At 35.3% G+C, this 19,334-nt stretch overlaps 5 protein-coding genes across 7 annotated transcripts; 3 read left to right on the top strand and 2 right to left on the bottom strand.

The window, feature by feature from the left end:
- Positions 1-297: 297 nt before the first annotated feature.
- LOC104767924 (uncharacterized) lies at positions 298-3,193 on the top strand. Its single transcript, XM_019240926.2, has 3 exons — positions 298-393; positions 2,275-2,892; positions 3,002-3,193. Exons 1-3 carry the CDS (start codon positions 298-300, stop codon positions 3,191-3,193), a joined length of 906 nt encoding a protein of 301 aa, XP_019096471.2.
- Positions 3,194-3,489: 296 nt separating this feature from the next.
- On the top strand, positions 3,490-4,356 carry LOC147920660 (uncharacterized). Its single transcript, XM_087501175.1, has 3 exons — positions 3,490-3,681; positions 3,772-3,846; positions 3,910-4,356. Exons 1-3 carry the CDS (start codon positions 3,490-3,492, stop codon positions 4,354-4,356), a joined length of 714 nt encoding a protein of 237 aa, XP_087357301.1.
- Positions 4,357-4,886: 530 nt separating this feature from the next.
- Positions 4,887-7,043, bottom strand: LOC147920659 (uncharacterized). Its single transcript, XM_087501174.1, has 4 exons — positions 6,760-7,043; positions 5,903-6,294; positions 5,432-5,781; positions 4,887-5,348 (listed from the first exon to the last, which is right to left on the bottom strand). Exons 1-4 carry the CDS (start codon positions 7,041-7,043, stop codon positions 4,887-4,889), a joined length of 1,488 nt encoding a protein of 495 aa, XP_087357300.1.
- A 3,079-nt stretch (positions 7,044-10,122) lies between these two features.
- LOC104767923 (putative serine/threonine-protein kinase PBL17) lies at positions 10,123-13,279 on the top strand. 2 transcript variants are annotated; one of them, XM_087500940.1, is made up of 6 exons: positions 10,123-10,578; positions 10,911-11,239; positions 11,343-11,478; positions 12,018-12,154; positions 12,254-12,377; positions 12,585-13,279. In XM_087500940.1, the coding sequence occupies exons 1-6, from the start codon at positions 10,503-10,505 to the stop codon at positions 13,097-13,099; spliced, it is 1,317 nt and encodes a 438-aa protein (XP_087357066.1). In that variant the 5' UTR covers positions 10,123-10,502; the 3' UTR covers positions 13,100-13,279. The 2 variants fall into 2 exon arrangements, with proteins under 2 accessions (XP_087357066.1, XP_087357065.1); XM_087500939.1 differs by having other exon boundaries at positions 10,150-10,578; positions 10,908-11,239.
- Positions 13,280-13,332: 53 nt separating this feature from the next.
- On the bottom strand, positions 13,333-17,349 carry LOC104767922 (TORTIFOLIA1-like protein 2). 2 transcript variants are annotated; one of them, XM_087500936.1, is made up of 8 exons: positions 17,139-17,349; positions 16,093-16,824; positions 15,777-15,971; positions 15,584-15,686; positions 14,834-15,483; positions 13,943-14,623; positions 13,689-13,854; positions 13,333-13,521 (listed from the first exon to the last, which is right to left on the bottom strand). In XM_087500936.1, exons 2-8 carry the CDS (start codon positions 16,750-16,752, stop codon positions 13,508-13,510), a joined length of 2,469 nt encoding a protein of 822 aa, XP_087357062.1. In that variant the 5' UTR covers positions 16,753-16,824; positions 17,139-17,349; the 3' UTR covers positions 13,333-13,507. The 2 variants fall into 2 exon arrangements, with proteins under 2 accessions (XP_087357062.1, XP_087357064.1); XM_087500938.1 differs by having other exon boundaries at positions 16,093-16,811.
- Between the last annotated feature and the right edge of the window lie 1,985 nt (positions 17,350-19,334).

The following is a 19,334-nucleotide window of genomic DNA, read 5'->3' as shown; positions in this document are numbered from 1 at the left end:
TTATGTTTCCAGCTTTCTTTTCGAGATTTGTTGAAATTGTTGTTGTTGTTGAAATTTGGATTATTTATGTTTAATAAATTGAATTTGGATTTTTTGTAGTTAGTTTGTGTTGGTTTTGGCATGATTTTAATTGGGAAAATTAATAATATTTATGAGTATACTAGTTAACTAATTAAAAAAAAAAAAAAACAGGTGTGTTTCACATATTTTGAGAGATTGTCTGACTATGGCTGGCCTATGGCAGCGTATTATTCCGACAAGGCAAAAGCATCAATTTTTTAACACCTCCTTACTCTAATGGATGTATGGGAATTTGGGTGGGGAAAGGAGTTCAGCGTCATGTTCTTGGCCTACCCTATTTGGAATGACGTTTTGGTGGGGTTGGAAGTGGAGGTCAGGTAAAGTTTTTAGTACGAAGGAGAAACGTCGAGATAGAGTACAATTTATTAAAGATCTAACCAAAGAAGTACTAGATGCTAACTTGGTGCAACGAGGTTCAAGGGTGAACCTCGTGCGAGTGGAAGGGATGGTATATGAAGTCTCTCAGGGTAGGGGTGGATGAAACATAACACGGATGAGGCATCACATTGGAACCTGGGAATGGCTATGATTGGGGGTGTGCTGCGGGATGCTTCTAGGGTTTGACGAGTAGGTTTTGTGCTAACCATAGGGATACGCTCGACATGAAATGCAGAACTATGGGGTGTCTTTTGTGGCCTATATATAGTCTGAATGAAATGGGTAATACAGTTAGAGTTGGAGGTGGATTTGAAAACGGTGGTGGATAAGATTTCTTATGACAAAAATTAGTATCCTTCACCGGGTGTTTTTCTTGATACAATTATGACATGATTTCATATCAAAAAACTGAAAAGTCTATATCTTTTACGTATATTGGAAAGCTATGTCTAGCCGCCAGAATAACAAACAATATTTGTTGTTTATATTTAGGTTTTCATTCTTTAGAATGGATTCCTAATTGTGTTGCTTCAATTTTGTTGAAAAATACTAGGAGTGTAGTACGCTCCCAAACAGTTTGTATTTAATTTCTTCGACTAAAAAAAAAAGTGAAAATTATCCTTGACACAAATATGAGGTATAATAACTAGATTAACTCCCAAACTACGATTAGAACTAGAATGACCCCCATTTAAGTAAAAAGACTGAAAAACCTAAATTATTATTTTGTTTGCAGAAATTAATATTTAAAAAAATATATTGACTACGATACAAAAAAAAAATCATACTCGATCAAAACATAATTCAAACACTTCTTCGTTTTTCTGGAACATTTTTTTGGGTTCTTTCTCTTTTATCTTTGATTCTTTAAATTCGCTGGCGAACAACAAGATTAATCGCAACTAATTTCCTTCTTTGGGGAATAAGAACCCTAATCGCCGCCGCTGCTCTATTTTGTTGAACTCGCAAAATCCTCTCTCGATTTCACCAAAAACCCAATTCAATGATTCATAGAGAACCAAAACCGAGTTTGTTGTTCGTCTGATTCGGTAGGTATCTTGTGTTGCATGCTATTTCTGTTCAATTTAGATTTGGGTGGTGGTGGATTTTTGTCTTGTTGATTTATTAGATAACGATTAGTTGAATTATCCCATTTTCTTGCAGATTTTGCTCCTCAATTGCTTCGGTGCTCCTCAAAATAATCGGTGGCTTCAATTTTTAGTGGGTTCAATTTTCGGTGGCTTCAATTTTCATTTTTCTGGTAAGAAGTTTGTCTAATTTGATGGGCTTTGTTTAGATAAATTAATTTGCCCCCAATTCGACAGTGAATGATTTGAAAATTGATTGTTATAGCTACAGATTTATTTCATTGTTTTACCTAAGTGACAGTTTTTTTTTTTTCATTCTCTTGTTTGAGAATCAGATATGTTTGTTCTTCAGATGGCTAAAATTTTTAGATTGTTTTCTTGGATTAGTGTAATATTTTACAGATGTATTGTTTGTGATGGGTTTTAAATGTGTTTGAAGCTGATCCTATCATTATATTTGTTGACTCATGATTTAAATTTCAAAATCTTTAGGTATGACGTCTTCGAGTACAGTCTCCAAATATCCTCCACGCCTCTATGAAGAAGGAAGATCTCTCTTTCAAAACAGGAGCATGAACCACAATTGCTTTTTGTCAAAGATTGGGATAATGAAAGAGGGTTTAGGCTTGGATGTGTGGGATAAATTGAAAAAATCATCTCTTGGAGTTAGCTGAAGTAGGATACACATGGTCTGCCGAAAAAAGTTCATTATATCCTTACACATCAGCTAGCAGTCAACAATTCTCATGAGGTATGGTCGTTGATTGATGGTAGACCTATCAGATTTTCCTCAAATGAGTTTGCTGAAATTTCGGGATTAAACTGTGATCCAATTGAGCCGTCGGAGAACGTAGATGTTGATCATCATGTATTTTGGAGCGAAATGAAGATTGCAACAACTTCAGACGGTCCAAAGTATACTGAGTTAGAGAAGGTTATGGATTTTAGTAAGACATGGTCTGAACCGAAAAGGATGATGGTTGGTAGGCTGATGTTATTATCTGTTGCAGTACATGGCATACATCATGGTTCTAGGATCCCTCTTTCCAGTGATAAAAGGGTTTTTGATCCAGTTGGTTTTGAAAAACATCCTTGGGGTCGAGTGGCTTTTACTTGCCTAGTTAATTCAGTGAAGATTGTTGACTTAGATAAAGACTCTTACACGGTTCAAGGATGTGTGCATGCTTTGTTGATTTGGTTGTATGAAAGTGTTTCTGGCAATGGAGAACTATATGGGCTGAGAAGGTCTACGAGTACTGGCATTCCACTTCTTGATTGGCACTCAAGCCGGAAAGGTATCAAGATTGATGAATTCATAAAGAATGAGATGGCTAAACATGGACATGTTAGTTTTTGAGATTAATTACTACACCATTTGTTTTATAATTTTTCTCTGTTCTGTTTTTCGTTGTGACTAGGAACACTAATATTTTAGTGTTCTATGATGTATGTAGGTGCGTGTAAAGCACATGGTTCAACCGTTGGAGGAAAATATGTATCCTAAATGGAGTGACGACGTGGAGAAGGATCCAGCGCTAGACAACCTGATTACTGATCTTGTCCATCATTGTTTACCTTCAGATGTTTGGAAAGTTGACAAAACAGTGACCATGGGAAGAAAAAAAGGAAAGCTAAGGAAAATGTGAATGGCGAGATTCGAAGCTGTGATAAGAAATTAAAAATGAAAGTTGGTTACTCAATTGATGAAGAAGGAGAAAAAGATGAAAACAAGAAGGAAAATAAAGGAAAGAAACACATGGAGGTTACTTATTTATTCATTAGCATTCATCTTAGTTTGATAAGTTATAAACTACATACATATAGTAACAAATAAATCATTACAGGATGTTGAAGATGAGAGAAAAAGCTTGTTGGATATTGGAAGATGATAGAAAAAATGAATGGGTCAATTACCGACTTGGGCAAGAATTTAATCAGTAGGATGGATGCATTAGAAGGTAAATTTGAATCTTTTGTTGAGAAGAGAATGGGTGTGTTAGATGAGAAGCTTAGTGATGGGATTAAAATGGTGGAGGTAGATTTGAAAGGAATGAAAGAAACAAAACCCACTAATGTCCCAATTGATTTGACTTCAAACAACAATGAAGAGGATGAGGCTCATAGTCATCAACTAGTAAGTTTTATTTTGGTATTTAATTTTCATTTGATTAATATTTTTTTCAATATTGTAATATGATTTTCAAAACTTATTCAAATTTTGCAGTCTTGGATGGTAGAGATGAAAGAGACATCGAAAGATGAATTTCCAGTCCCTCGAGTGGTGAAGAAGGTTTACAGTGTGAGTAATAAATAGAAGAAGTCAAAAACAGAAATATCTGCTGATCTTCCTCTATGTGAGCAGACTTATTTTACTCAAGATCATCAGAAAAACTTTGTGGGTGATGTTTTAAAGAAACTTGGTCGCAAGAATGCATGGCCAGCTGCTGAAAAGGGTGAAAAAGAGAAGGGAAAGAGGCCAGCTGCTGATGGTGATGAACTTGAAGATATTACTGACAAAGTTGTTGCTCTTGATACAGAAATGGCTTCTAGATCAGAAGATATGTGGGATGACCCTCAACAACAGTTGGTTAGTAAAAAACTTGATGCAACATTGACACGACTTGGAGAGACGTTAAAAAATTTGGATGGAGATACGACAAAAGCAAAACGAGTTCCGCAGTTGGCGAAATCTCAAAAGTATCCATATGTTGGTAACTCTATTGTGAAACGAATAATCCCTTCCAATGTGTCTTATGATCATCTTAAGCCAGCTGAAGATGCTAAGTTACAGAACTTATGGATTTCCTGAAGCTTGATCAGTAAGTATTATCCTTATGATACTTACATTATGCTTTTTATTTCCTATTAGTACACATTAGCCTTATTATTTAAACATGTTTATAGGGAGGTACCTTTGCAAACTGGGAATGCAGATGTTAGATTTTATTGGCAGATTATGGCACCAAGATTGGACTGGCCTAGTTTTAATTATGGATGATTGAAAGACTTTGTAAGTGAATATATATTGGCTTTTATTGGCATTTTTTGTGGTGATGTTATTGGTCAATTTCTAATGCGGATTTGCTTGTAATGTAGCACATGGGCGCTGCCATGACTATGTAGTAGTGTCCGATACACTTATGGGTGTACATGTTTTTTTTTTTTTTTTTGGTATCCTATCTAACGATTATGCAATGTAAACAATGTTTTCCTCTAAACAATATGCCAGTTGAATTTAAAACAAAATCAAGATAGTTTAACAATTACCAAAAGTGTATTGCCTTCAAAGGGCAAAACAAAACCAAAAACAAAAACTGAACTGAAACTGAAACTGAAACTCTAGTTATTACATGTCTTTCGATAATGTCCTAATTGATTGAAATTACCACAAGTGTATTGTTTTCTTGGCTTTTTCCTTTTCATAGCAATCTCCAAAGCAGACTTCATTCTTGAATTCGTTGGCCTTCTAGGTTTGTTTTTAGGTATCGGTGGTAAAGCAACCTTGCTCATAACTTGTTCAGGAACTCGTGTACGAAAATCTCTTGGCATGATGGCAGTTGGATAGGAATCACACAAGTAGCTTCTACGGAAATAAGGATGACACATCCTTATTCGAGATATTTTCCTCTTTTCACAAGCCGCAATTGCGTGGGCACAAGGCAACTTCTCCAAGTCAAACCTGCGACATGTACACCTTCTATATTTCAAATTTACAACATGGAGAGATGATCCACTTGTAACTTGTACTTGATTAGCATCTATATCTTGCACAGTAAGTAGCTTAGCATACTCTACACGACTCTATAAAACAACATAAAATCATTATTAGTTTAACAACAAGGTATGATTAGAAAATATATACGACAATAAGAAGAGAAATATACATGTAGAACTTTCTCTACATCACGAGTTAGAGATGTAGTCATTTTTAATGCATCATTCCTTCGATCTGAAAACCATCTAGTCATCATGGACCTAATTATTTCTAACAGTTCCACTATAGGATAACTTTTAGCGTGTGACATCACCTTATTCATTGATTCTGCAATGTTACTAGTAAGCAAGTTGTCCCTATCACCAGGGAAATGTGCACGTGTCCAGAGTCGCACATCAGCTTGGACAAGGTAATTATGAAGTGCAGGATTCAAAGCTTCAATTTGATCAAAAATGGTTTGAAAATCGACTACTCTGTAAGCATTCACCGCCTTCTTAACCAAACCAAATGCTTCTCGACCTTTAAATCGAACCAATATATTTTTGTACAAATGGTATGTACATATTCCCCTGCTAGACTTCCGATAAACCTCCTTAATTGCTTTTCCAATAGATGTGTGCCTATCAGATTATGGCTAGACCTTCGTCATCTGGTATCACACACCGGAGTTGCTTGAAAAACCAGTCCCATGATTCATCATTTTCTGTATCAACCACAGCAAATGCTATTGGAAATATCTGAAAATTGTCATCTTGAGTTGTGGCCGTCAGAAGTGTCCCTTTGTATTTTCCTTGTAAAAATGTACCATCAACAACCAACACTTTCCTCATGAAAGGAAATCCATTCAAGCTTGCACCAAATGCTAGAAACAAGTACTTAAATCTATCAGCATCATCAAGTTCAAGCTGTGTATATGTTCCTGGATTTGCCCTCTTTAACATGTACAAGTAAGTATTTAGCTGCATATAACCACTCTCTGGACTACCCCTGACCAATTGACGAGCATGTCCGATACACCTTCCAATATTCCATCTGTAAAACACATAATGATCAAGATAACGTTATAGAAGCTAAAATTGTGTTAAAAATATTAAAGAAACCAAGCAATGTACCTTGATCTGAAAGCGTTTATTTAACGCTTCTCAGACATGCATTGGCAATACCTTGGGCCCAACTCCACCAACGAAATCCTTGTATAGCGCTCCAAGAATCTCATGAGTTGCTTGTCGGGTACGTGAAGAACACTCTGTCACTGAACATGTATGTTGTGAAATAAACACACACACATGAGACTTTGGATAGTCTTTTAATGTTGTAGCTCTCACCCTCCACTTACATCCTTTTACCCATCACTTGACAATTAGCAACTTTGGTGTCGATTTATATTTAAAGTAATCAAACTTCTCTACTACGGTTAGTATTTGCAATCATGTCTCCAAATGCTCCTTTGTTTCATAACATTGACCAACAACCAAATTAAGAGAAGATAACTCTAACTTTTCATAATTATCATCTTCCTTTTGTTCTTCAATGAATGTACCTGAACTTGTCTTCTTATTTGGTGAAATAGCAGTAGGTTTTTCTTCTTCTTCTGGTGCAACTCCATACAAGCTAAAATTTTCATCATCAGAATCTGTTCCATCAGAATCATCACAATAATCAAATCTCATTTCTGAATCTTCTTTACTAATGTCTCCGTCAGCCAATTCAGTATCTCCTTCAACCAAAAAATTATCATCTCTGACTCTTTTACTCGATCCACTCCTAACTTTAGCCGTCATTTCAACACAAAGTCAAAGTGTGTCGCTCTTCAATTGCTTTAGGAAACCATGAAACCGTCGAGTATTGGTGATAAATACTAGTGGTGTATCGCTCGGTAACTTCTGTAATAACACCTTCGAAATCTTGTAGCTCAACCCAATATCATAACCTTTCTCATCCAAACCGTAATCTTCATACACCATTTGGATACAATCATTGTAACTCATTTGCTTGTTACAGTCTAGAATTCGACCCCCTCTCTTATTATCAACAACGAACACCCACTTGACTTCATCATAGATCCATTTGCCACAAACCACAATCACGTGATCCATGCCAAACCAAAAAAAGAAAACTCGTCTAGAAGATCAAAAAATGAGAGAAAAATTAATAACTGACTGTGAACCCAAAAGGAAAAAACGATATTCAATGGAGTATAGGGCCGCCGTCGTGCTAAAGATGGAGAAAAATTAGGAAACCACTTATGGAAAACCCTAAATATTTAATGTTTACGTGACATATATGGAAATTATAATAAAAAGTCTGCCACACCTATAATAAGTCTGTCATTGTTTAGTTCAAAAAAAAATCTGGAACTATGAATCTGGAACTATGAAACAAGTCTGTCATTATATAGTTCAAAAAAAAAATCTGTCACTATATAAAAAAAAAACTGTCATCACAAAAAAAACTGTGTCAAACAAACAAAAAAAACAGTCACAACATTAAACAAATTTGTAAGGTCATTTTAGCAATTTTTATTTTCCTCAAATAAATCTGTTAACAAATGACAGATTTTTGGAAAACAAAAACAAAACTGCCAGAACATAAAATAAATCTGTCATAATGTGCTACACACTGCAGGTCAAACTAGCAATTTTAAATTTTGATAAAAAATCTGCTACCTATCGGCAGATTATTAGTAAAATTATTAAAATATGTTGTAACTTAAAGTAAATCTGCTATCAATAAACGTCAAACTAGTAATTTTTTTTCCTCAAAAAATATGCCACGTTACAATAGATATATTGTTTAACAAAAAAAACTGTAACAACTAAAACAAAAACTCGGCCACAAATTATAACAAACCGATAGAAATAATAACAAGTTTGTTGTATCGTTTAAAAAAAGTCTGCCGTGTGGAAAAAAATCAGCCGTAAATAAAAAACTGTCACAACTGATTTTTATAAGTCTGTCGACCAAAATAAATCTGCCAAAGAAAATCTGCCGTTAAAAAAAACTGTAACAGTTGAATAAATCTATCACCACTTACCACATATTTTGTAATTTTCCTCCCCCAATCGCTGGATAAGGGTATTATGGTATTTTTTTTTCCTAACAAAGTACTAAAGGGTAGTTTAGACATAAAAATAACCCAATTAACCTTTATATTTTAAGAGTTAATCTAGCAATTATTCCCTTAATTTGGGTTAATCTAGTAACTTTCCCTAAAAAAATCAATTGAATTTAAAAAAGAAATAACCAAACAAGAAAAGAAAAAGAAACCACTTTTGCTTTGTTTGCAAATTCTCCAGAAGAAATTAAAGAAGAGAAATTTGCTAGATCCGTTTTTGTTGACGGACAAAATTTGTCTTTTGATATTGGACCAGATCCGCTTTCGCTGACGGATGAAATTTATTGCAATTGGCAGTTTGATATTGCAGAACTCTCAGAGGATAACAATATGATTGACCAAAGAAGGTATCTCTATGGACCCGTTTTTATCTTTTTGATCCAAAATATGCTTACTTTTTGTCTATCCAACGATGTTGTCTATTAAGTTCCTGATAGAACAATTTTTTTATATATATAACGTTAAGACCTTCACACTAATGTGTTTGTTGTCTATCACACAATTCTAAAAACGTTTAGGCTGACATTGGTAAACTCCTGGAGGACAACAATGTTACTGCACAGAGAAGGTATGTCTCTGTGGACCAGTCTTATATTTGGTCTAGTCCATTGCATTTTCATTTTGGACCACAATAAGATTGTTTTTTGTCTACCTAACCATGTTGTCTGTTAAGTTCCTGGTGACCACTTTTTTGTTTAGAACATTAAGTCCATCACACTAACATGTTTTGTTGTCTATCTCACAGGTTTGAAGACGTTCATATTGACATTGGTGAAATCCCGGATGACAACAATGTTACTGCATATTGAAGGTATGCCTCTATGGACCAGTTTTATCTTTGTTTAGTCCACGCTATTTTTCATTTTTGGACAACTTACTTTGTCTATCCAACTATGTTGTATATTAAGTTCCTAATGATCCAATTTTCCATTTTAAAACCTTAAGTCCATCGAACTCACATGTGTTTTGTTCACAGCACAGGTCCGAAGATGTTCAGCCTAACATTGGTGAACTCTTGGAGGACAACAATGATACACAGAGAATATATGTCTCTGTTGATGGAACATAGTAGGCTTTTTCTTTTCAAGACATATTGTCTATTAACTTTTTGAGGGACAATTTTTTTTTAAAAAAAAACGTTAAGTCTATCAAACTAACATGTTTGTTGTCTATCGGGCAGGCCTGAAACTAATGAATTATCCGAGTAGACCTGGTGAACTCCACCAACTTTAGTCTTTTTTATTTTTAGATGTGTTTAGGTTTTAATTAAAGAAAAAATAGTCATATCATCACTATTTTCGTCAGTTTCAAAATGGTTACTTAAAAGTTGATTAATTTTTTTTAAATATTTCTTTCCTTCTTTAGTTTGAAGGATAATATGATCTTTTGATTTTATGGTACAAAAACACCAAATGACATTATTAAAAAAGGAAAAATGAAAATGACATTTTTTACAACTTTGATTAATAAAATAACACTTTTCACCACTTTGTGATTCAACGTCACTAATTAATGCGTTACCATTATTCAAAATATTGACCGTTGACCATATTTTTCAATGTACACACATTTGGAAATTTTATAATAACTGACTGTATATTAAAAAAAAAAAAAATTGGTAAGAAGTAGGTGCAGTTTTATGGAAATTCTAAATGAAAATCAGATTTCAGTGAAATTACTTTCAAAAGAAAAATAGAGTTTTTTTTTTAACATAAAGCGTAACAGTTACCTATACAAAAAATAATAAATTATACGTATTAACCGTTGAAGAAGGGAAGAAAAAGTCGTCGTCGTCAGGGTCGCTTGGCTTTGCGTTTTTGGCGGCTAGTCTCAAATCCATCGATTCCAACGGATCATTCATTCTTCTCTCCTTCTCTCTCTCCAATTATCCTCTTCTCCCTTTTTTTTTTTCCTTCATCTTTTTGTCTTCTCTCTCCGACCTCCTCCTCCGAGAAACCCATCATATCTCCTCAGAGTTTCTCGGAGCCCCGTCAGAGATCGGGTTTGCTTTCTGGATCTGTCTTCGGATAATGTGATGGAAATCGAATAGCACATAACGCCTTTTTGCCCTCGAGAGTGTTTTTTTTTTTTTTTTTTTTTTGAAAACGAATTTCGTAAGATTCGGATGGGGATTTGCTTTAGCGCTGAAGAGCAGTACCAATTCTCTCAACAGCAAAACTATCAGAAGAAGACAACACCAGGTTCTTTCCAATTCTTAGGATCTTATTTCTTTTCCTTTTTTGCCCTTTTTTTTGTAGGGCTCTGGTGTTGTTCTATTGGAAAAATACAAATTTGGGTTTCTTAATAATCAAAAAAAGTTACTGAATTTGGATGAAATTGGGAAACTTTTCAATTCTTTTTTTCTTTAGGTTTCCGGGTAAATTGGGATCATGGTGATTTCGTATTGAAATTTTCCAGAGAAATTAAATTTGGATGTAGGTTGCTGAAAATTTTCAATTTATCTTGTGCTGATGATGATGCATTGTGTGTGTTGTGTTGTTTCTGCACTATATTGGTTTTGTTGGGACAGCAGGGAAAAAATCAGCTGTGTATCTAATGAAGTCAGATTGTCAAGATTCTTCTGTTGGTAAAGTGAGTGCAAGTGGTGGCTTGTCTTTCGCTCCTAAAAACATTAAAGATCTTCAGTCTAATCCAGGATATGAAAATGTTGATATTTTCACCTACGAGGAGATGAAGGTTGCTACTAAGCAGTTCAGGCCTGATTATATTCTTGGTGAAGGAGGTTTCGGAGTGGTCTATAAAGGAGTTATTGATGACTCTGTCAGGGCTGGTTACAAGTCTACCAAAGTTGCCATCAAAGAGCTTAATCCAGAGGGCTTCCAGGGAGACCGAGAGTGGCTGGTAAAATTGGTTTCTTTATTCACAAACTTAAAAAGGCACACTAATTAGATATATATATATATATATATATGTACTTGGGAATGTGATTATTCATTTCTTGTAGGCTGAAGTCAACTATTTAGGACAGCTTAGTCACCCGAATTTGGTCAAGCTCATTGGCTACTGCTGTGAAGATGATCACAGATTATTAGTCTATGAATACATGGCAATGGGGAGCCTTGAGAAACATCTTTTCCGAAGTAAGTTTCCCTTCATCTAAAACGTGAAGATTGAAAATTAAGTATGCCCTCTTTACTGTACTTTCTTTATCTAAACCACAAATGACTTCTTTCGTTGAGATTTTGGTTTTAGTTTTTCTTGACATACACTTTCATATTTAATGCCATTCTTGCATTGCATATACTTGTTGAAGATGGAGCATATCTGAGTTTGAGTTATTCCAGTCTTTTAAGTAAAATATTCTTGAAGGAAGAATAAAAGATCATATGAACAAGATCTTTTAATACCGACTAAATACATTGTTGAATTATGCTTTGCAAACCAAGCACTTTCTAGTGTTCTAAAGAACAGCCAATAGACTATATGTACCCAATAGTTAACGTAAAAACCACTTACGAAGGAGTAGTTTCAGATGAGGTGGGAGTTAGTAACTGGTGAAATATGAAGCAAAAATAAATGGTTAAAGGTTCGGAGGAGCTGTTGTTAGACGTAATGTCAATGTTTCTGACAAAAAATTAGTATAAATTAAATGACTGTTATAAATGGAACTCACTGGCAGGAGTTGGATGCACTTTGACATGGTCGAAAAGGATTAAGATTGCTCTAGATGCAGCCAAGGGTCTTGCATTTCTACATGGTGCTGAACGCTCCATCATATATCGGGATCTGAAGACAGCAAATATATTGCTAGATGAGGTCAGCAGTTGCGTCCTTTGTTTTTGAAATTGCATTGAAATAACCTTGTTTTCTACTTTTCCAATTTGTCTGCCCCTGAAAGTTGTAATGCTTGTGCAGGGTTACAATGCTAAACTCTCTGACTTTGGACTAGCAAAGGATGGTCCAAGAGGAGATCAAACACATGTCTCAACACGTGTTATGGGGACTTACGGATACGCTGCTCCTGAGTACGTAATGACAGGTCTGTCTTTACTATTTTTCCATATACATTTAAAATTGGTAAAATAAGATCGATGTCAGCATGGTCAACTGTCAAGTACCTATTGAAATCGTAGCTGGTTCTTCTACCAGTGTTAAAAATGACCCTTTTAAAATATCTGCATGCTGATATTGTGTCACATTAGGTAATCGCTTTGTAAATGGGTCAAAAATTTGATTGTTGTAATAGGACACTTGACATCCAGAAGTGATGTTTATGGATTTGGAGTACTTCTCCTTGAGATGCTCCTTGGGAAGAGGGCGATGGACAAAAGCAGACCTTGCAGGGAGCATAACTTGGTAGAGTGGGCACGACCACTGTTGAATCACAACAAAAAGCTTTTGAGGATCATAGACCCTCGAATGGATGGACAGTATGGCACTAAGGCGTTGATGAAAGTAGCTGGTTTGGCGTACCAATGCCTAAGCCAAAACCCGAAAGGAAGGCCCCTCATGAATCATGTTGTAGAAGTTCTTGAGACTCTCAAGGATGACGGTGATGCTCAAGAGGAGGTCATGACTAACCTCCATAGCAGGGGCAAGTCTGTAACCTTATATGATGCTTCAAGTGATTCCCAAGGCACGAGAGATGGGGATGGAGAGAGGAGGAGAAGACCGGAAAGTGGTCGAAGCAAGAGCGAAGCCTCAGTCGACACTGAAAAATATGTTTCTGCTCTTTCAGATCCTGATACTACCAAAATTTAAGACTCAAGACAAAAAGAATTCACCAGTGCTTTGAGACTGTAAGATAAGAAAGTAGCAGAGTTGGCTTAATGTATAAATAAGTTGAGTCTTCGTTTTGGGATCTGTTTTTTGGGATTACAAATATTAGTGCAATATGCAATTTGATGTTTCTCTGAAATTCAAATGAATTTTTGATGGCAATCTTTTTTGTTGGCTGTGTGGGTGGAGTAGTAAGTGAAACTTATAGAACACACTTGGTTAATCCAAATGATCTCATTTGTGGTTTGCACGTGGAAAACAGTGGGATGAAGGGTAAGGAACTAAAAAGTTTTCAAAAAAATCCACACTGACAAGTTTTAGTTCCACTACTTGGGAAAAACATCTGCTTGTAGCTAAACATTGTCTTGTTTACTTCAGCACGCCTAATGATCAGGAGCTTTTTCCTGCAAAGAAGAAAGATGTCTTTAATTTGAAGTAAAAGTTTTTACTTGCTGCAACAGAACCACACCGGATTTAATAGTGTAACATATTAAAGATTAGAGCTTCTATGATGTACAATGTTTATGAACATATAAGCAAGTTTTCTATGCAAGGAGAGATCATAGCTTACCCCATAGTTTACGTAACTTCATTGCTATTTGAGTAACTGCTCTCCTCTCAGCAAGATTTGAAAAGTCCATGCCTGAAGCCTCCTGAATTGCAGACAACATTTGGGCTCTCTTTCTCGCAGATGGAATAAGATAATTAGCTCCGTTTGTAGTGCTCAAGTCAGCGACCTAGTTGAAGGAATAGAGTGGAATTTCAGAAAGATTATTCCAGTAGTATGTAGTGAGAGCAAATCCAGCATGATTTCAACAAACTTACCTGATGCAACCAAGGAAGTATTGAATTCATGAATCTTCGTTCGAGGAGGTATGACAGGAGTATACTGAGAATTTCATTTATGGTCTGCGATGACATACTCTCCAGCACAGGACCGGTTCTGTCAAGAAGCTCGACAAGCGCTAGCTCATCACCAGAAGAAAGCACTTCTATATACTCTGATTCAACAACATCTTCACAGGAAACACCTGTCACAGGTTTCCTTGATCCACTCATCACCTCTGCGTAATCTTGTCTTATGCTTTGGATTGAATCAGAAGATGTCCTGGTCTGGATCAATGTTTGTCTCCCCTGTCCAATGTTGTTCCAAATGTCCTCTCTAGAATGTTGTTGACCAGTCTTACCTAAAGGATTACTCCGCGTCTTCTCCATGCCCTGTGATTCATTTAGTCTGCTTCTTCCATGTGTTTTGTTCTCCCTTGTCATCGAGTACTTGGAAGATGATAATGTAGATTGCCGATTGCGGATATCCATAGAAGTTCTTGAAGTGCAACTAGCGAGCCTCGGTGACTGGGTACTACATTGGTTGTGCTTCACAAAATTGGAGTTTGATATATCTGTATGCAGGACGACGTTCTGAGCTATCACCTCCACCGCATATTCTAAGCTTGACACCTTGGATTGAAGAACCGAAAAGTTGTTCATTATTCCTGTTGAAAAGGCCTAAAAGTTTAACAGAAGAAGAAAAAGATATGTTAGTTTGCCCTCATGTTTACCAGCCATTTCTTAAGCATAGGATGGTGTAAGACAGTTCAAAAAATCATGCTGAGATATTGAGAGCAGGCATCCTGAAGAAGAAAAGGTTGAATAGAGCATCGATAAATTTGTAAACTGGGGAAAGACGTTATAGATTGTGACCGGTAATCCACTGACCTGTAGCTGATCTATTAAACGTGACTGTTTATTGTCAATATCTGAGAGTTGTTTACGTACAGAAGCCATTTCATTTGCAATCTGAGCATAGCAGTCATGATTGATTTGAGAGCTTGACACTGTTACAGTAGAGTCAAGGCTTGTACGATCTTTCATCTTGGTTGAGATTGGCCGGTCCTCAGAATAAGTCTCTTCAGCTGCAAAATGCTTACTTGTGATTGCTGGATTTACCATACCACTTGCCCGGAAACTGCTTGATGAAACTGTAATGGACTTAATATCATCATTTTCATTGATGGCGTCTGTTATATAGCAATCTGCCTTAACCTCCATTGGAATGTACTCATATGTCACTTCTGGCGTGTTTCTTACTTCTGCAAACGTCTTGGTGATGCAACTGCCCTCTGATTCTTCATTGTGAATATCAACCTTGGAAACAATAGAAGATTCTGGGACTGTAATATCAATATGCCAATTATCTTGTTTAGTCTTTCGAGGGCCGTCATTGTAACGTGCAGGTACTTTCCTGGCAGTAACCGGAACCTCTTTCCTTGCTAAATCCGTTACATATTTGTTAGACATAGCATCCTTCAATTTCGAGTCAGTGGTACTGAAAAGTTCACTACTCTCTCGAGTTCCATTATAGCTTTCTGCAATTACGAAACAGATAAACAGAAAGAGCATTTATGAGTCGTCTATGAAGAGAAAAAAGTGCAAGGATTTGAAGACAAGACCATTTTTATAACTCACCTTTTACAGAGGATCCAGTTTCAGATGGCTCTGGACTATCAGACCCAGGGACACCTTTCCAATATTGTAAGGCAAGGATAACTGAGTCCCTCACTGGTTTCACCTAAAAATAGAAAAGCACAAAGTTAGACGCTTCATTCCAAAAAAAAAAGATCATCTGTAAGAGAGTGAAGTTTAGAAAAAGAGTTCGAACTTTATCAAAGCGACATGATTCAAGAGAGCAGATGCAGGAAGCCTTGAGAGGTCCAAGAAACTTTTCACCAGTAGCAGCTATTTCCATAAGTGCTACAGAAGCTGCCTTACGAGTTGTCCAGTCCTTATTTTTAAGGGCATCTTGAAAGCTAGTCATTGCCGAGGACAACACACTCTTTGCCGTTGCCCCACCAGCCTAGATTAGAGTCAATTGACCATATTTCGTTATACCGCTAAAACAAACATGAGAATAGTAGCAGTAGCAGCAAAGGCTCAGAAATGAATAAAGAAGTATACATGGTAATTAGAAGTAGTACCAGGATGATACTTCTGTTAAGCTCAATAACTGCTGGTTTTGCGATAAAATGCGAGTTATTGAGAAGCTTTACTGTCCGAGTTAACATGCGTTGTATAATTGCAACTGGAGCTTCAGGACTACTATCAATAACCCTTGCCAGGCATAACGCCGCACCTGACTGCACACACTTATTCTGATCACCAATGGCTTCGAAAAGCGGTTTCACCAAGGAAACAAAGACCCCATAGTTGTGGTCTTCATAGCAACTCATCTTGGAAGCCAAAACACCCATTGTTTCAATACATGCATCTCTGACAACAGAATCTGGATCCTTGAGCCGCTTAACGATACTGGAGACCATCTTAGCAAGATATGGTCCAACAAGCGCCTCATGAAACCTAGCTAAAGTAGCCATCAACCTGATGCACTCTTTCCGAACAGCACTCTTCTGCTCAGAGTCCGTGTCAAGTATACAAGAGAGAAAACAAGAAATCTTATCCGGTGCCAAATGCTCAACCGTTCTCTCAAGCTCATCAACTCCTCTCTGATGTGTATCTCTATCCGCCAGCTTGTTTAACGCAGTCACAACCTTCTTCTTCAGCTCAAAAATCACCTGTTGTGGATTAGCCTTCATGATTCCTCCTCCTCTCCCTTTGACTTGCATGTTGTTGGTCTTCATTATCCTCCAAGATCTGCTACTTGCATCCTACCCTACCTACCTCCTCTCAAACGCAATACCTGAAAGAAAGAACTAGAGTTGAGGCGCAAAAGTATCATCAGAAGACAATTTGTAACTGAAGAAGCAATAATCAACAAAAAAAAAATCCCTCACATCTGAATCCATCTAGATAACGCCGAACAAATCAAATATCTCCCTAATTTACTCTAAAATAGGATCAACGCAAATCCAAAATTGGAAAGAAGAAGAAGCGATACGAAACGTCGATTTCTTCATCTCGCGTTTATATTCGATTCTCGCACAGCAAAAAAACAAAAAAAAAAACGCAGAAAAAAGCGAAATCAACGAAAAAATAAGGTCAAGAGAGGGAGAGTAGCGAAACATACTCTGAAGCAGCATCACGAAGATAGTGGTGAGCGAAATGAGAGATTGATTCCTGCTTTTTCCGGGAAAATGATCTCTGCTCAGGTGGTGGAGAGAAAAAAAAAAAAAAAAAAAAAAAAAAAAAAAAAAAAGAGAGATTCAAAAGCAGAGAGAGAGAGAGAGAGAGTTGGTTTGTTTTCACGGAGCCCCAAGTGTTTTTTTTATTTTCCTTTTGAGCAGAGAGGGAGAGACGAAGTTCGAGGTAAGGAGAGAGAGGCGCGTGTGATACAGATTCCTTTGATTCGCGTGTAGTATTTGATTTTGATTTTTGAATCTCGCGCTCGCTCGCTGCAAGGTTTTTCGAATTTTCTCTTGTGGGGTACACCGAGATTTGGAAAATTTTAAACACAAAAGAGGAAAAAAAGTTTGACCGCAATAACTAACTTTTTTTTTTTTTTTTTCTTTTTAACCTGACGCGAGACGCATGTCTCAGAGATTACTGGGCCTTTAATAGGTCCGGCTTTGTTTAATTCCAAATTTGTGTACCCTTTGTTAGTGTAATTTCGTTATAAATCACATTTTCGCTGACTTCTTTTTATAAGATCTATATTGTTATTAGGTATTATGTGATACTAGATTTATAAGATTTATATTGTTATTATGTGATATTAGGATCTGCATGATGTGTGTGTTTTAAAATAATTTAATTAAATTAAAAATTTTGAAAATATATAGACTTTTTTAAGTATAATATATTTTCCAAAAATAAATAGATAAATATCTTTAGTTAGATAGAAGTTTTTACTTTAATACACTAATCTATATGTTTATATTTTAAAATTATTATTACAATTCTTACAATAACCTAAAGCTAAGTTATCGACCACCAAAATATTTTTCAAACATTAACCATTACGAATATTATTATTGTCAAATTTTTAAAACGTTCAACAACTTATTCACAAAATATTTTACATGCAATCAACCGATCAAAGTGTCATCATATTAGCATCCACATATAATTTTACTCTATGTTTTAATTACCATTAATAATTTGTTCTTACACCCTAAAATATTTTATTGTTAAAATATGTTCTTTATCTCCACCTTATGAACAAATTAAACCAACTTCTGTCTCTTTACTTTCACTTTGATGTAGTTTCTTTTTACCACTAAAATTTGTAGTGACAGTTTGTTTAACCACTAAAATTGTTTACTCGAAAATATTTTGGATGAAAAACAGATGAAAAAATATCTACACAATTGCAATGAGTTTATGACCAACCCAATAAAATTCGAGAAATTAAAAGACAGTTAAAAAATAAAAAAAAAATTATAACCACAATGATATAGGAGTCTTAGATAATTTATAGATATAAAATATAAACTAAAATAAAATAAACTAAAAATACTACAACATAAGAAATTTAAAATATTTATTTTAAAAGAAATAAATAAATAAAGATCGTACCTATCTTTAACTGACAAAATAAAAAAGAAACTCAAAAATAATATTAAAAAATATTTTAAAATATTACGAATTTCTAATAAGAAAATCAAATTTAACTAAATAATATAACTAAAATCTAAAAATGCTACAACATAATTAAATTAAAATATTAAATAAAAGAATAAACAAATATTGATAGTACGTAGATTCGTCATCCAAAATTGTATAAGACAAATAGAATAAAAGTCCTTACCATCAACTAAGTTGTGAAGTTGTAATTTGGGAACCATGTATTTTGGTAAACTATATTAGACAATGAAAATAAATGAAAATTTTAAAATAATACGATGTCTATTATTCATAGATGTGAAAATAGTCATATAGGTGAAAGTAGTCGAAGATATATGTGTAGGATTATATAAATTTGTACTTACACATTGATTTAGTTTGTTTACCCACATATGAAGCATAGTTAAATCCAGCCGTATATGAGGTTCATCTACAAGTGTCTTTTCGATCATAGAAATCTGATCATCAATCATGATACCCCGTTTTTTTTTGCTAGCAAGGTTTTCTGATCTTGCATGGTTTGTATTTATCTTTTTGTTATTCATGAAAAAGATTTTTCTAGTGTACTTATGGTTTTGATTTGATATGGAATACCACTTAATATACATTTTTATATAATAAGATATATGCTCTAGAAATAGAGGTAAAAATTTTCTTTTTGCTTTTGGATTGGCTTTTTAACTTTTTTTTTCTAACAATG

The sequence above is a fragment of the Camelina sativa genome, chromosome 19, assembly GCF_030686135.1.
Source record: "Camelina sativa cultivar CO46 ecotype springtype chromosome 19, ASM3068613v1".
In the NCBI taxonomy this organism is placed as follows: Eukaryota; Viridiplantae; Streptophyta; class Magnoliopsida; order Brassicales; family Brassicaceae; genus Camelina; species Camelina sativa.
The sequence above is the reverse complement of the archived record's forward strand: the minus strand, read 5'-3'. Positions and strand labels throughout refer to the sequence as shown.